Source organism: Propithecus coquereli, unplaced genomic scaffold (assembly GCF_000956105.1).
Source record: "Propithecus coquereli isolate 6110/MARCELLA unplaced genomic scaffold, Pcoq_1.0 Scaffold108, whole genome shotgun sequence".
Taxonomy (NCBI): domain Eukaryota; kingdom Metazoa; phylum Chordata; class Mammalia; order Primates; family Indriidae; genus Propithecus; species Propithecus coquereli.
Window position 1 is genome coordinate 1,805,909 of NW_012134747.1, and position 16,363 is coordinate 1,822,271.

At 37.3% G+C, this 16,363-nt stretch overlaps 1 protein-coding gene across 1 annotated transcript in view; it reads left to right on the top strand.

Moving 5' to 3' along the window:
- The first annotated feature begins 210 nt into the window (after positions 1-210).
- The window catches only part of COL1A2 (collagen, type I, alpha 2), a 35,955-nt gene continuing 19,802 nt past the window's right edge, over positions 211-16,363 (top strand). The window contains exons 1-21 of the mRNA XM_012647696.1: positions 211-732; positions 3,352-3,362; positions 3,985-3,999; positions 4,637-4,672; positions 5,833-5,925; positions 7,244-7,297; positions 10,205-10,249; positions 10,342-10,395; positions 10,488-10,541; positions 10,857-10,910; positions 11,328-11,381; positions 11,896-11,949; positions 13,509-13,553; positions 13,846-13,899; positions 14,000-14,044; positions 14,430-14,483; positions 14,993-15,091; positions 15,231-15,275; positions 15,389-15,487; positions 15,916-15,969; positions 16,093-16,200. Of these exons, the coding sequence (XP_012503150.1) occupies positions 663-732; positions 3,352-3,362; positions 3,985-3,999; positions 4,637-4,672; positions 5,833-5,925; positions 7,244-7,297; positions 10,205-10,249; positions 10,342-10,395; positions 10,488-10,541; positions 10,857-10,910; positions 11,328-11,381; positions 11,896-11,949; positions 13,509-13,553; positions 13,846-13,899; positions 14,000-14,044; positions 14,430-14,483; positions 14,993-15,091; positions 15,231-15,275; positions 15,389-15,487; positions 15,916-15,969; positions 16,093-16,200 (1,197 nt within the window). The 5' untranslated portion in view covers positions 211-662. The remainder of the gene's footprint in view (positions 733-3,351; positions 3,363-3,984; positions 4,000-4,636; positions 4,673-5,832; positions 5,926-7,243; positions 7,298-10,204; positions 10,250-10,341; positions 10,396-10,487; positions 10,542-10,856; positions 10,911-11,327; positions 11,382-11,895; positions 11,950-13,508; positions 13,554-13,845; positions 13,900-13,999; positions 14,045-14,429; positions 14,484-14,992; positions 15,092-15,230; positions 15,276-15,388; positions 15,488-15,915; positions 15,970-16,092; positions 16,201-16,363) is intronic.

Genomic DNA, 16,363 nt, shown 5'->3' on the forward strand with positions numbered 1-16,363 from the left:
CCACGCTGTCGCGCCTTCCCTCCCTCCTCCCCCGCCCCCTCCGCGCCCACCGCTGCCCCTCCACCCTGCAGGTGGCCTGCAGGACACCAGGTGCGGCAGGACTGGACAGCTCCTGCTTTGATCCCCGGGCTCCCGATCCCTCTACAGCTGCCCGGCTGCCCTGCGATCCGCAAACTTTGCCCACGTCGGTGTCTGCGGAGCGCTCCGACGTGTCCAAAAGTGTTTCCAAACTTGGAAAGGGCGGGGGAGGGCGGAGGTATGCAGACAGCGAGTCAGAGTTTCCCCTTGAAAGCCTCAAAAGTGTCCACGTCCTCAAAAAGAATGGAACCAATTTAAGAAGCCAGCCCCGTGGCCACGTCCCTCCCCCGTTTGCTCCCTCCTCTGCGCCCCCGCAGTCTCCTCCCAGCTGTGGCTGCCCGGGCCCCCAGCCCCAGCCCTCCCATTGGTGGAGGCGCTTTTGGAGGCACCCTCCGGCCAGGGAAACTTTTGCCGTATAAATAGGGCAGATCCGGGCTTTATTATTTTAGCACCACGGCAGCAGGAGGTTTCGGCTAAGTTGGAGGTACTGGCCACGACTGCATGCCTGCGCCCGCCAGGTGATACCTCCGCCGGTGACCCAGGGGCTCTGCGACACAAGGAGTCTGCATGTCTAAGTGGTAGACATGCTCAGCTTTGTGGATACGCGGACTTTGTTGCTGCTTGCAGTAACTTCGTGCCTAGCAACATGCCAGTGTAAGTGTTTTCAGCTTGTTTGGGGCACACTGGGAAGAGAGAGGTTAGATGGGAGGACACCCTGGTCTGAAAAAGGAAAACCTAAACCTGAATTCCAGGTACAGCTTGGAGGGAAGGCTCTCTGGCACGTGGAGAAACGCCGGAATCGATAAAAGACACGGAAATTACTTTGAAAATGAAAACATAAAAAGTTCCATTCTTGTCGAAAGTTGGGAAACTTTTCCTCTTATTTTAGAGTGAGACAGCGGAGGATCTGGGTCCTCAGGCTAGTGAAGCTCGAAGGGGAGGGAAAGTCTTTTGCCTAAGGATGCGATATTAACAACTACCGTCCTGAGGGAAGTCAAGGGCCTCTGCCTAACAGGCCCGATAACTGCCCTGATGTCCACCTTGTAAAACTTGAGGCCTGTTTTAGAAAGCCCTTTAATTTAGAAATGTAAAATTCACCCCCTAAAAGCTTTTATCTTCTGGGCATTGTAAGGCTTGTCTGGCTGATGATGATGATGATGATGATGATGATGATGATGATGATGATGGTGATGGCGATAAGGCGCCCTCTGGAGGGGGGAAAATGAAAGCACAGGGGACCAGACCTTCAGCTAATGGAATGCCAATTAGAGACTCCACTGGTTTGTTTATACAGAGTAGTGATCTACATTTCTGGTTGGAGCCATTCCTACTAGCTAGTCAGTATATCCTGAGAAGGAAAATGGATGCTACTTGGAATGGATACATTCTAAAAAGTAAAATAAGCTTCTCCATTCACTATCTGGTAATGAAAATGGTAACATCATTTAACTAAAATCTGCTCTACCTTTTGTTCAGCCTTAGAATTACCCCTTCGACATGCCCCCAGTGATAATCAGACATTATGAACACAAAGTTGGAATGTATCAACATTGACCTGAGGCTCAAGAGACCGGGGTTCTTCCTATGGCTTTGCCACTAATTTACCATGTGACCTTGGGCAAGTCAAACTGGGCCTTTTAAAAAATATAGGATGGACTAATGATAGACTCCAAGGCGAATTTTCAGCTTTACATGACCAGTTTCATGTGAAGATAGAATGAAGAAAACCAGTCCATTTTCATCTTGGAAATGGCTGCCAAAGTACTAGACAAAGATATTGACTTAATGGGTGGTGAACAGTGTCTGGCCACACCCAACACCCCAAAAAGTTGCTCCACCCACATACCACCATCTTGTCTACCCCTGGATAATTACTGATGCATTTGTACATGTGTGTATATGTGTTTGTGTGTGGTTTTTCCCTTCTTTCACTTTTAGTATATACACTATGGATACTACAGACTATGGAGTAATTGCACTGAACAAATTCACATTACTGAGTTCATTTTTTATGAGATCTGACAGTGGGAGGAAAGGGTTGACTGCTAGAGAAAAAATGAAAACAGACGTAGGCAAGTGTGAAGGTACAAAAGCAACTCACCTTTGGATCAATAGCCAACCACGGTCTGGAACAAACATTACAAACCCACGTTCTTCAAAGTGTTTCACTTCTGAGTAATTAAAAGGCAAACTTCCAAAATCTTAAGGACTTCTGTTAATCAAGGCAGGCATAATTATTCTTCCTACTGATGGACACAATGAAGTAAACATATCATTCTTCTAATTTAACAGTAATTCTCATAAATTGCCCTTAAACATCAGTGCTGGATGTGGTTCACCCTCCTGAATTGTGACTCTTGGAACAGATGTTCTCACTCCAAATAACACACTTCTTGGCCACCTAATTAAAGCAAATTTTAGGAGTGATTCATCCTATTGCAAGCTTGGCCACATTTGTATCCCGTATTAACCTGTAATTTTTATACTGTAGGAGAGGAATTCAGTTTTTAGGGATTTAAAGCAATTACAGCAAAGGGGGGGGATATTAAATTACTTTATTTTTTGCATTATTTTTCAAGATCTTTAATCCACAATTTTTCCATTTATACAAAGCAATCCTTTCTCATGGACAAAAATGATATATATTAGTAAAGTAACCTTACCTAATTTAAGTGAACTAATTTAAAGCAAAAATTCAGATGTCTGAATTAATCCATTTTCATAGTTAGTAATGTGCAAATTAGACCTTTTGAAAAAGGATATTAAGAATAGTATAAACTTAGGAAAGTACTAAGTAACTTCGATGTTTTATAAAAAACAAAATCTTCTTTAGGTAACATACTTTCCTAAATTTTCCCTTTTTTATATTTATAAATATTAAAAATGAACCAAGCTATAAATTATTTCCTCATCAATCTACTGGTCTTGTCTTAAATTCAGTGATTTATTTGTGCAATTCACCAGCTTAATTGCTAAGCATTAGAAATATCCTGCAGACACATTAATATTTCACAGCATTTATAAAATAGTAAATAATTAACAATTTAATTCAAAATATATTTACATATTAATGTTGCAAACAAATCACCCTGCTGATCCCTGCCATTCTTTTGACCTGCGTAATTTCCTATTGTTAGAATATTCTTAATAAAAAATATAATTGGCCCTTTAATTAGGTAACTCAATTTTATAAACATGTGTATCTATTTGTTAATTACTGCTATTGATCAATGAAATGATACTAATAATTATTTCCTACTTTCCCTTCTACAGCTTTACAAGAGGTAAGTAAAATTATTTTTAGAATTTTTTTTTTAATGCTTTGATTTCCTTGATCACAGTGTTGTCTTCTCTGGGGAGGTAAGGAGAGAAGCTACACTGGTATTGACCAACCTGGATTCCCAAGAAAATCGTGAAGTTACGGTAGTCAAAATCTTTCTGGCTGCCTTAGAAAGTACCCACCCCATTTTCCAAAATGGGTGGAGCTACTGAATAAGACTAGCTTTATAAAATACCCATAAAGAATACAGAGTAAATAATCGAGTGGAAGTTTGAGTTTTAGCATAAGCTACTATGAAGCAGAAGACTTCACTGAGCTAGAGAATCTTTTCACTCTCTTGGAGTCATTTGCAAAAATATTTATTATGAACAAATTCATAGTTTGTCCATTGTATTTGAGGCATAATTACAGATAAGTATATATATTTGGTTCTGTACCTAACATATTTTATTTAACTTCTTAGTAAAATTTAAAATTGTGTTTTGAAATATTACATTAAGATAATAGTAAATACATAATATAATGTACTCTGTAGGTATATTTATATACTACACCAAAATGGGAGTGGTTTTTAAAAACATATATACAATTTTCCTAATAATAATCTTTTTCTTATTCTTTTCTAGGAAACTGCAAGAAAGGTAAGAGTCCAATACTTCTCCATAAGTATCTGAAATTATCAGGGATAACTTATAATTTAACAAAATTTGCAGTAGACTATAGTAGGAAAATACTTTGTGATGATTTGGCCCACATTAATATGCATTAGCTAAAGCATAAAATAAAGTAGCTTTGATGCTTAAGATAACAAAGTTTCATTATCCTCCAGAATCATCTCTAATTACATTTATGTTATACAAACTGGTGATTCACATGCTAAAGAAAAAAGACGTGTTTATTCTGGAGATGGAATTCATTTTGTTAATTATAGGTAGTAAATGAAAGTTAAAGGGCTTCGACTATATGAATGTGCCATTAAAGACGTAACAAAGTAGTCATTTCATCTGCAGTAATCATTTTACTAAAAATACTATGAATAATATTGGCCTAATGGCTGGAAATTATAGCAGCTTCTAGTCCCCCAGTTGAAAAAGATCACATATAATTATAATAAAACAATATATTTTTGTATATTGGATTGTGTCAATTTTTTAGCTACTATCTAATAACATTGTGGTTAGATCAGTCTTACCAACTAATTATCATTAACAATGGTTTGCATGTTCATCGGAAATTACTTAGACATTTGTTATTGTGCTGTTTGTGTCTTCCTTGCAGGGCCCAACCGGAGATAGAGGACCACGTGGAGAAAGGGTGTGTAATTTTTGAACTATTAAAGGGCTTTGGTCTATATTTGAATAACTACTCATTAGATACTACAGGAGACTGACAATTTATAAGAATATTATCTATTCAGATAATTGTACCACCTTTTAGAGAGATAATGCCCTACAGAAGAGGAGAATGAGCATTATTATATATAATCAATATTCTTTTTAGATCAAGATTATCCTTTAAAAAAGAAAAAAACTATTACAGACAGCCATATTCTTTGCATGATCTAGCTTTCTTTGTTTTTAATTGACCTAACACATGCATAATGGAACTCTATCTACTTATCACCATAGTCCTCTTTTTAACATATTTTGTTTGCTTTTGAAGTAAGATCCTTTACATAGCTTGGGAATAATAGTGAAACAGTAGTCAGTAACATGTTTCTCTGTCCAAATTCATTCATGTACAAGTCAGACTTACATTTTATTTTAGCACCGTTAGACCTCCCTGCTATGCTTATTTGACATTTATAATTATATGGTTTGGCATTATATAACACTTTTGCCAATATATAAATATATAAATCTTATATCTATTACAAAGTACAGATTTACATGTACTTCATTCAAATGATTCATTAGAGAGAGAATTGTATCAGTTAATTATTTTAACAACATAATAATGGTAGGAAATCTGCAGAATTTTCTATCCTGTGATAAAATGACTTTATTAAATATCATATCAATTAATCTATTCACACATAGCATACCAAAACTATTGAATAAGTTTATCACAGTCAGAAACCAACAATCGAAATACATAGTACATCATCGTACACTGTTAGATATATGAAGTTCATGGAATTACAAATTTTAGCGGTAATTTCTATCTTTATTTGAATATTGGAGCTCTATGACATAGAAATTATTTATTCATTTATTCATTCAATGGTGGACATATTCCTCTAGGAAAACTACTCTGTGTTGTCTTGGTACATCAGTTACTAAACCTCCTGCTAAAATAGACTCATGTCATAAGTGAATTTCAAGCAATGACAAATAGGGTAAATTAGATTTCCATCCTACTCGCACATTGAAAGGTCTGAACAACTGATCTTACCACATGTATTCTGAGGTTTTCATGCAAGGGTTTCTACAGGGCCTGTCTAACCCTGATTTCACTCACTTTTCACACAACAGGGTCCACCAGGCACCCCAGGCAGAGATGGTGAAGATGGTCTCCCAGGCCCTCCCGGTCCACCTGGTCCTCCTGGCCCCCCTGGTCTTGGCGGGGTAAGGGTTTTAAGTATTGCTAACTTTTAGCTAACGTTAGTTTCTTATACTTCTGTTGAAATAAGGCTCATTGTAAAATTTATTTTTAGCGGTTTAGAAGTCTGCTATTTGGAAATTAGTATATTTTATTTCATTTCTTTGGTTTCTTCATTCAACTTTCTGTTTTGCTGGTTGTCTTTGTGAGCCCTTGTCAATTATGGGGCTAGTCTTTGTGTGTGCTGAAGTTAGCCGAGGCCATCATTATGGCTACCATTATTTAATTTGGGGATTTAATATCTTTTATCAGTAAGGCACAAATAAGAGGTGTTGCATTATTAAAGAGTTTGATTAGATTGAATTACATAAGTGAAATGCCCGATCTTAAGCAATTTCACAAACATCCTACTCTTTTTATTCTCCTTGGCTTGAAGTCTGCTGAACCAACATTCAAAGCAGTCTTAGGTTTAATTTGCTTGAAACTAATTTGAGAAAAGTACATTTCCCTTTTTCATTAATATCTTCTTTTAGCTTTATGTCTTTAACAATGGTATGAGTGCCAAATGGCCTCACTGCAGGAAGGAAAACATATTTGCTTAATTGGTTAGCACTATGAATCAGAAGCCTGATTCTAATACCCAACTGTATGCTGGTGAAATAAGACCTTTCTCCCCCAAAGATCTTATTATGATCGCTTATCTACTGAGTGCATTAAAAAGCACCTTTTTTTAATAGAGCTACCACTATAAAGGAGATCTTTAACAGTAAAGTTATTACTGTGAACTATTTTTTAAAAGTTTAATCTTCCAAGGGGCATTTTAATTTAATTTTTCTCTAAACTTGAAAACTCTATATATCCTTTCTGAAACTTCAGCAAGAAAAAGGTCTCATTTTGTGTAGTTCTGGTGCGAAAGGGCAACAGGTGGAAATGCAAAGTTGTCCTCTTGATCTCTGCTTAATTTATCAGGAGACCTCAGTGACATTAAAAGTTTAGAAAGCTTCCCTTCCTCAGGGTAGAGGTAGGGGGTGCGAGTGGAGGTGCAGGGTTAAGAGGGCAGAAGAAGGGCTTAAAAGATAAGGTAGGGAAGTGCTCCACTTCAAAAGGGATGTGAACTAAATTTTAAACTTATATTTCTTCTGACTTTTTAGGAATTGAGCTCAATAAAGAATTCTCAACCAATAAGTATATCACAAACCTTGTTCTCTTTGAAATAACAACAGAAAAAATTTTACAAATAGAAAAAGAAAATGAACTACATGGCCAGTCATTATTTATATTTTACATATATATAATGTATATATATTTGTGTATATATGTATATATTCTTTTTTACCCCTCTAGAACTTTGCTGCTCAGTATGATTCAAAAGGAGTTGGACTTGGCCCCGGACCAATGGTATGTTTATCTCTTTATCTTAGCCAAAAATTTACTAAATAGAGAATTTATTCTATGTTAAGTTGTACAATGCCATTTATTTAGCTACCTAGGTTAACATTCAATACTTGGATCAAATGAAAACAATAACTCTTTTTGTATTCAAGTTTATCAAAACCTAAGCCTAAGTTAAGGGGTTCAAATATTCCTCATTACGATAGGCTAGATATTTATATCCAAGAAATAATCTTTGTGCATAGTAGCCATCCTGGGGGAATCAATTTATTTCAAAAGAGTAATCATCCTCATTAATTTTTTTTTTTACATTCTTTAATATTGCTTAGAATTTTAAGCAACACTGAGAGACATAGAACTGTTTATTAAGTTCCTCAAACTTGTTGGAAAGGATCAACAAGTTCTAGTCCAGCATGATCATTTTAAAACTGGGAGTTTATACCCTTTTCCCAAGATCATGCAGATGGTTAACGACAGAACTGTAACTAGCTGCCAGGCAAGATGTCTGAGAGTCAACGATATCGTGGTTCATTGCATCTAGTCCTTGAATAAAACATTCATTTAGTCAACAAATATTAATCAGAAACCTTCAATGGGCCCCAAAATCTATTATGCATTGGGGAAGACAGCAGTGAATATGACAGATTCTGACCCTTTCTCATGGAGTGAAAAATATAGGAAATGTTTCTTTTTTGCCATTTGGGTAAAAATCTCTTTTTTTAGCCTATTGATTATAAATCAACATAGAAGAGAATATGAGTAAAATTTAGCATTTACATCACTCAGTACAAATATTCAGCAACATATTCCGTCATTTGAGTAATATTTAGAAAAGTTTTCTATGATTGTAATTATGATGACCTATCTAACAAATTAAGCTTCTAACAAGCTTTAGTGAGATATTTTAGGGGAAAAAAACTGATATGAGGATTCAAAATGTATACTAGTATATATGGAATAGAGGAAAATTTGCCAGAAGTAGAAGCATTAGTTTGATTAAGCACTACAGAATTTAATACACACGCACACACAACTTAATGATTCTAATTAATTGTTTCCAGACAGAGGTATTTATCTACCAAAAGTTACCGTAGTCTTTAAAATATAAATTTTACCTGGGCAGTGCATTCAGTGCTCAATCTTGAAAAGAAGATGTTCTGTGGGAGCTAATGGTGCGCAATAAGCTAATACACTCTAAAGGCAAGATAATATTTTCTGCAAATTAAAACTCTCCCTTGAGAAGTAATGTACCTTTAATTGATGATTTCCGATTCCCTGATTTTTCCTGGTAATTTAAAATGCTCATATCTGAAATGAAAAGGTAAAGAGTTTCTCTTGGCTTTGTTTATATTGGGTATTTGAAATTAGCCGTTTCAGCTAATGCTGGACATTAATCAGTTTTAAAGCAGTACCTATATCTCAAGAAGCAGTGAAGTGCTAGTAAATATCATTTTCAAAAAAAAGCCCATATAAGCTGGGAAAACTAATACGGATTGCAGATTCCCCTGTCTTTGGAACATCTGTTTAGGGGGCATAAAGCAGAATATCTTACTTTTAAATGTCAGTGAAATAGAATTTAAGCTTTCACCTCCACACACGTGCACAGACATATGTAGTCAGCAGTGTGTGTTTCACAAACAGGGAAGATAGACAGCAATAAAATATTAAAATAATTTTCCATTTTGGAAAATCAATAACTGTAAAGTCCCACAGGGTTCTTCTCTGAATGAATGAATAATCATAGTCTGTTTCACAGCCTCCACAAAATAAACTGCACTTTATGTAAATGAATTTGTTGCAAATACATGGAAAAATAAATATAATTAAAAATTCATGGTGCCAAAGAAAATCATTTTTAATGATGCCTAAGAAAATGTTTTTGATTGAAAAGTGACGATTTCTTTTAATGTTGAAGCAGTCTCGAAAACTAAATGAATAATTCTTATAATTAAAATTAGGTGTGTTTTAAATAAAATCCATGTTATTTCATGCCAGGCATCACTGCAGTGGGGTAGGCTTTACTGCAGAGTCCCCATGGTTGAAGTGTCATGAACAAATGACTCGAGGCTTGTACGTGAAATATTTTCAACATTATGAGGAATGGACCCTACAGATGAGCTTACGCAGGCATTGATTACTGCAAAAGGGAATCCAAAATGTATATTTAGCTCGCAAACTAGTGACAGTCTGTTTTACTTTACTTTTGTGCTACGGAAAGAACAAATGGGAAAACGGTCTGCTGTCTTTGGAGCCATATTTTCAATAATAATATCACATAATAGACTCTTCCAGTGGGCCATTTCAATAATATTTTATTTTTCCTTCACCCCTCGTTACAACCACTTTTGTTTGACATTTTCATCAGTCACCAACAGCCCTGAGAGGAGCTATAAGGTTATAACAAACCTCCCTCTAATCATTAAGAAGGACTTTTGATTCTTTTCGATTTATACCCTTTGTGGCAATAAAAATATCAATTGCTTAGCTAAGTATGACACGGGAAGATGACATATGATCAACAGGATCCAAATGGAAATGCTTTGTCAGCTACATAGAAGGCGATTGTATATTCTGCACTTGTGCAAAGACCAGTTCACTTTATTGCACCAGAACAGTCTCAATATGGCCAATTTTGCACAACTTTAAGGAATCTATGACAGCTCTATCCAATTCTCATTGAGTTCTGTTGATCTGGGTTGACAGAAAAGGAAAAGCAAAGGGAGAGAAATAGTGGAGGAAACTTAGGTCATTAAGTGTTTCCCTGGGAGGGACAAAAACTATGAAATAAAATCAGGACAATTTTGTTCATCTGTCTATCAAAAAGTGTCTGTGGCACCTCTTAGCTAGTCCTATCTAACCTCAGCCAAGGCTATGACAACTTATTGGTGCTAACTCTATCCGTCCTCTTTACAGGGTTTAATGGGACCTAGAGGCCCTCCTGGTGCAGCTGGAGCCCCTGTAAGTACCAAAAGCTTATAATCTCTCTTATGTAAAAAGAGAGAGAATTCAGAAATAAAGGGTTGGAGTATCATGTATTTTTTTTCTTTTAGGGCCCTCAAGGTTTCCAAGGACCTGCTGGTGAGCCTGGTGAACCTGGACAAACTGTGAGTACATTTTTCCTCCTTTGTGATAAATTTTTTTTCAGGAAGTTTATTATTATAGCCTTAATGAAATGATGTGTCTTCCATTTTCTTAGGGTCCTGCAGGTTCTCGTGGTCCAGCTGGCCCTCCTGGCAAGGCTGGTGAGGATGTAAGTGTTTATCCCTAAGCACTTGCAAAACACCTTTTAAATACTCCTGCCTCAATGAGAATTTCTAGCTCCAAATTAAGTATTCTGCCAAAAGCTGAATATGCCTGATGTAACCCTTCCCATATGGGAAATATTATTTTAATGAAATATTAATAAGCTTGCTTGCATTTAGGGAAATATAATTGTTAATTAAATATGTATTTGGATCCAAAATTGTTATGTGATGCCTTTCTCCTCTATTGTAAAAGCTAGGATGCCCCTACTTCTGTTTGATGGTTACCCAAAACGTAACCTTATGATGCTTTCATGTTTTAGGGTCACCCTGGAAAACCTGGACGACCTGGTGAGAGAGGAGTTGTTGGACCACAGGTGAGACTTTTTACAACAGTAATAGTCCAAACATCAGAGGCCTCTAAGATATAAGATAGCTGCCAAAACTAGCCTCAGTCTAAATGACAACATAGATGTCACTCAAATTTATAAGTCGAATCAGAGCATCTGACAAATAAAAGAGCCTACTAAACCATGCATATATTTTTTATTAATACCAATAATGAAATATTAATGATAACAAGCATACTATAAGCAACTAAATTGTGTTTTCTACAAATACCATTTCCTTAGTTACTCACATTAGAGCAAGTTAATTTGTGGCTTGTGCTTGAAAACATATTAGTCTTTGATTCCAAGCTTGAACTTTGAGGAGAAGTACTTTGGAGGGAAGCAATCATTGCCTTTTTATTTATTACAAAACATTTTCCACCTTCTTCTCTATTTCTTTCTCAGGGTGCTCGTGGTTTCCCTGGAACTCCTGGACTTCCTGGCTTCAAGGGAATTAGGGTGAGCACATTCTTTAGTTAAGAGAAAATGTGATAAATTTTTGGAAAAAACTCAAGTGTGTTTAAACTCCTGGGTGACATATATTTGCTTCTAAATTAGCAGGAATTTGCTAACGGGGAGAGAAAGTGAAAGGGTTAAGATTGATTGAAAGTAAAGTAGGGTATAGTTTTTTCAGTCTGTTCATAGTTACCAAGAAACAGGATCACTGCAGAGAAAATTGTATGGAACCTGTATTACTTAATGGGTATTTACAACCATCTGAAAATCATAAAATTACTAAGGATGGAGAGAATGTCAGAGAGCACCTAGTCCTACATCCTTCCCCTCTCAAGTGCAGGAAGGGTAAGAGACTCACCCAAGGCAATAGAGTCAGTTTGCCAGGAGCTGAGACACTGGACTCCATTCTCCTGAAGCAGTCACAGATTCACCCAGGAGATGTTATTTACATAGAAGAGCTTTATTTGACCAAGCACTATAATGGAACAGCATTTTAATAATAAGGGTTGCCTTTCAGGGACACAGTGGTCCAGATGGATTGAAGGGACAGCCTGGTGCTCCAGGTGTAAAGGTAAATATTAAATTAGAAGCATGTTTTTAAACAATTGATTGAAATTCCCCATGATGGCCAAAAAGTATATTTTTTTACTGAAGTATTACTACCCATATTCTAAAAAGTATCTTGTTTCACCTTCTGTACTTCAAATTTCTCAGTAGTGGGGACTATGAGATTCTGTGACAGAAGGTCGATTATTAATATTTATTTAACCCAATATCTGTTAAATAATTGAGATAAAAATAATGTTAATAGTTTCTTCCTCCATTTCCTTTCCTCATTCTGTAATTTCATTGTATTTCTGTAGCCAAAATAAAAGTAAGTAAACATAATCAGATATTAGGACACTGTGTATTATTTTAAACTGTAAATTCTCCTTTGCCATGCACTAATTAGATAGGTACATTCATGTCACTATACACTTTTCAACCTCTTTCCTGTGATTTATCTGTGAACACTCAAAAAAATTTTAATTAGGTAATTAAAGTCTCAGAAGTGTGTTATCTCTTGGCTAGGCTCTTCTCTGACAGCATTTTCAACTATAAAATGTTCTCTTTCCTATTAAGGAGATAATGTGATATTAAAGTGAATACCAACGTAATTACAAATTAATGAGTAACGAATACTAGCGGGACCAGAAATGAACATGAATATGGAGAATCTGTTCTAACTTTCCAGCTGCCACACAAATGGATAAGGTCAAACTCATTCTCCCAAGAGCTCAATATAACAGCTCAGACTACTAATCACAGCATCATAAAATGTTAGTGCTGCAAGGAGATTTGGAGACCCCCTCATCTTGCAGATGTGGGAAACTGAGGCTTAGCAAGAGCTAGTGACTTGCCCAGAGTCACACATCTAGTGTTTAAAAGGGCACAGGTTAGAGACTCCGATCCCCTCACTAGGTGCTTATTCCCGAAGAATATACTTCCCATACAATCCTAGAAATGAAGGGTCCTTTTGAGATCTCTGAAACCATGTTTCTTCTATATCTGTATCAGATTATCTTGAAGGAAAGTTATTTCACCTGTGCCATAGTACTAAATTATGCTCCCCCCTCCACTACCACTATCACCATGGTTTTTACTCACGATAAGAATATAGACTGGAAATAAATATGACGGCACTAAAAAATATTATGAAGCTTCAATTTTTCATGCATATTTTATGAACGTGATAACATTGAGTGTTCAAAATAACTTTAAAGAGGGTAAATATGGTTATATTAAAAGCAAATTTATCCTTTGCCATCTCTTTTTATAACATCATTCTTAATATATAATAAGCTAGTCTAGATTATGTCCCAGGATCTAAGGGGAATTGGGGGAGGGGTACACTCAAATAACCACATCCCATTAGTACCTTGATATTTTGCCTTATCTAAATAAAAACTTATATTTTAGCAAATTTTTAGTTTATATACCTGGCATAATTGAGAAACAATCTATATGTGTAAGAAATGTTGGAAAATATATGAATGATTCCAATTGAAATAATAGGGTAAAAATTGCACAATCAGAAAAAATAAGCAAGATATATAATGAACAAAAACTCAATCCTTCTTCTCTATGTAGGGTGAACCTGGTTCCCCTGGTGAAAATGGAACTCCGGGTCAAACAGTAAGTATTGATTACTCTATTGTAAATCTAAATGTGTACACTCTTTGTGAGCTGGAACTTCTTTAATGTTTTTGCTAATTACCGTTTCTCTGGGCATTGTATTCTTTGATATTTTTCTAATAGCCTTCTGCATGCTTAATTGAAATCCACTACCTTTTAGTTGGAATTAGAACAAGACCTATTTATTTTTTAGTGGATTCTTGTGCATGTTGGAAATTGGACAAAGCAAATGATGCCTGTGACTTCTTTTAAATTAGCATTCTGGATTTTACTGAAATATTTCTGCTTCTAGGGAGCCCGTGGGCTTCCTGGTGAGAGAGGACGTGTCGGTGCCCCTGGCCCAGCTGTAAGTGCTTCTATCTTTGCTCATTTTTATCCTTTTTGGAAAACTTCTAATGACTGTCATATAACTTTCCACTTGATCTTCCTCTTTATTTTCTTCATAGGGTGCCCGCGGCAGTGACGGAAGCGTGGGTCCTGTGGGTCCTGCTGTAAGTTTTGACGCTGGGGAGTTCAGAAGGGGTGGAGAGTTTGGAGCGGGGGCTATCTTCCCCATTCATTTCTTATGAAATAGTATCATTTCAGACACTTGACCAAATGTTTTATGAGATCTTTTGTGGGCTCCATTTATAAGTAGTATAGGCTATTTATAAGTACCTGGGGCTTTTGATTGATCTACAAAGTAAAATCTACCCTACCTTGGATACCGTGAATGTCTTGCCTTTGATAAGATCCCAGTGACAGCAGACTGGCTATCAGTTTTTTCTTTGCCTGTATCAGTTAAGATCAAGACACTCTAAGCAACTTCAATCGTCTCTTATTGTTTTCTTAATTTACTTGGAGGAAATTTCTTACCACCTTCTGCTTTGATTTCAGGGTCCCATTGGGTCTGCTGGCCCTCCAGGCTTCCCAGGTGCCCCTGGTCCCAAGGTAAAAAACACTGGTGACCATTGTCACTACCTTGATAAACTTTTTACTGTGATGTGAAAGATCAAAACTATGTTTGCAGATAGATAGATAATTATAGAACAATTACCTTAATTAGTCTCTCCCTTCAGAATGGACATTGGATGACCAGTTTTCTCACTCCCATGTTTGAAATAGATCATGTCTCTGCACGTGTGCACTGTGATCATAGAGGTAGACAGCAACATGGGAATTGATTCCATGGGGCCACCGTGGGGTATACTGCCAAACTAGTCAGGACTGACTGAGAACCAGAGTCAACCACAGACAGTGAGGTACAGTGAGGGTGGCCAAAATAGCCAAGACAGCAGAACCATGCAAGGAAAATAGAAAATCCAGCCCAAATCTTGTCCTAATGAACCAGATAAAGGAAATGATTGCAATTCTGAAGACATTCCATAAAACTTGTCCTAAATTCAGAGATATGCTGTTTCATTATTTGCTGGCTAATTCCTCAGTTTCATTTCTTTTAGGGTGAACTTGGCCCTGTTGGTAACCCTGGCCCTGCTGGTCCCGCGGGTCCCCGTGGTGAAGTGGGTCTCCCAGGCCTTTCTGGCCCTGTTGGACCTCCCGTAAGTAGCCATTGTCATTAACCTTTATGAAGTAGAAGAAAATAGAAGAAGAAAAAAAAAAAAGGAATGAAGGTGGGGTCAGAGAAGAACAGAAATATTCTCATTAACTGATATCCTTCTCCTTTCCTTTTCCTCGTAGGGTAACCCTGGTGCAAATGGCCTCACTGGTGCAAAGGGTGCTGCTGTGAGTACATCCGGGTAGCTAACATGGTGCTGCTATGGTTTTAAAGACATTTTATGGGTGCTGCTCCTGCAGCTGTTACCTCCTAATGGACCACAGTGCATTTTCCTTCCCAGGGCCTTCCCGGTGTTGCTGGGGCTCCTGGCCTCCCTGGACCCCGTGGTATTCCTGGGCCTGCTGGTGCTGCTGGTGCTACTGGTGCCAGAGGACTTGTTGTAAGTGGTCATAGCTGTGGCTTTCATCATCCTGAAATGTCAGCTCTAGCTAGACTTCATTTCATCATTTCCAGCTAGACTTCTTGTAGTTTTATTACTCCTACTTTTTCCTTCCATAGCATTTTAGTTTGTTTTTCTACTGTAAGTATATGTATTTGTACGTACACTCCCTTCTCAGACGCACACAGACACATCTCTCCTGTTATCTCACAACATTGCCTAAAGCTAAATGAGGCAAAGTTCTACAATATCAGTTGTGCCTTGCAACCAAGACCATTCCTCTATAGGCCATTTAAATATGAACTGGCACATTCTTAGAGAATGGGAGCTTCCTTTTACCTTGGCCCATAAATATTCCAAGAGATTTGTCTGCAGTAGAGTTTTGACAAATGTTTGTCATTTGACCACTGTTTTGTTTTGGGTCCTAGGGTGAGCCTGGTCCAGCTGGCTCCAAAGGAGAGAGTGGTAACAAGGGTGAGCCTGTAAGTAGCTCTATAAGCACAATTTTATGGAGTTAATTATCTTTTCAATCCAGTTTCTCTAGCTGGATATAATATAAAAATTATGTTTCCACTCCCCCTTCTTTTGTTCTTTTCATTAAACAGGGCTCTGCTGGGCCCCAAGGTCCTCCTGGTCCCAGTGGTGAGGAAGGGAAGAGAGGCTCCAATGGCGAACCTGGATCCGCTGGCCCCGCAGGACCTCCTGGGCTGAGAGTAGGTGCCAAATGCTCCTGCCACCGAGACATTCCAGAGGCAGATGATGATACTCCTTGACTGGGAATTGGTCAAAATTACTAAGTGTGTTTTCTAGATCAAAAAAGCACCTGCTTTATTTTATTAAATCAGTGACTTTCAATTTGGTATGTTATAAAATTGG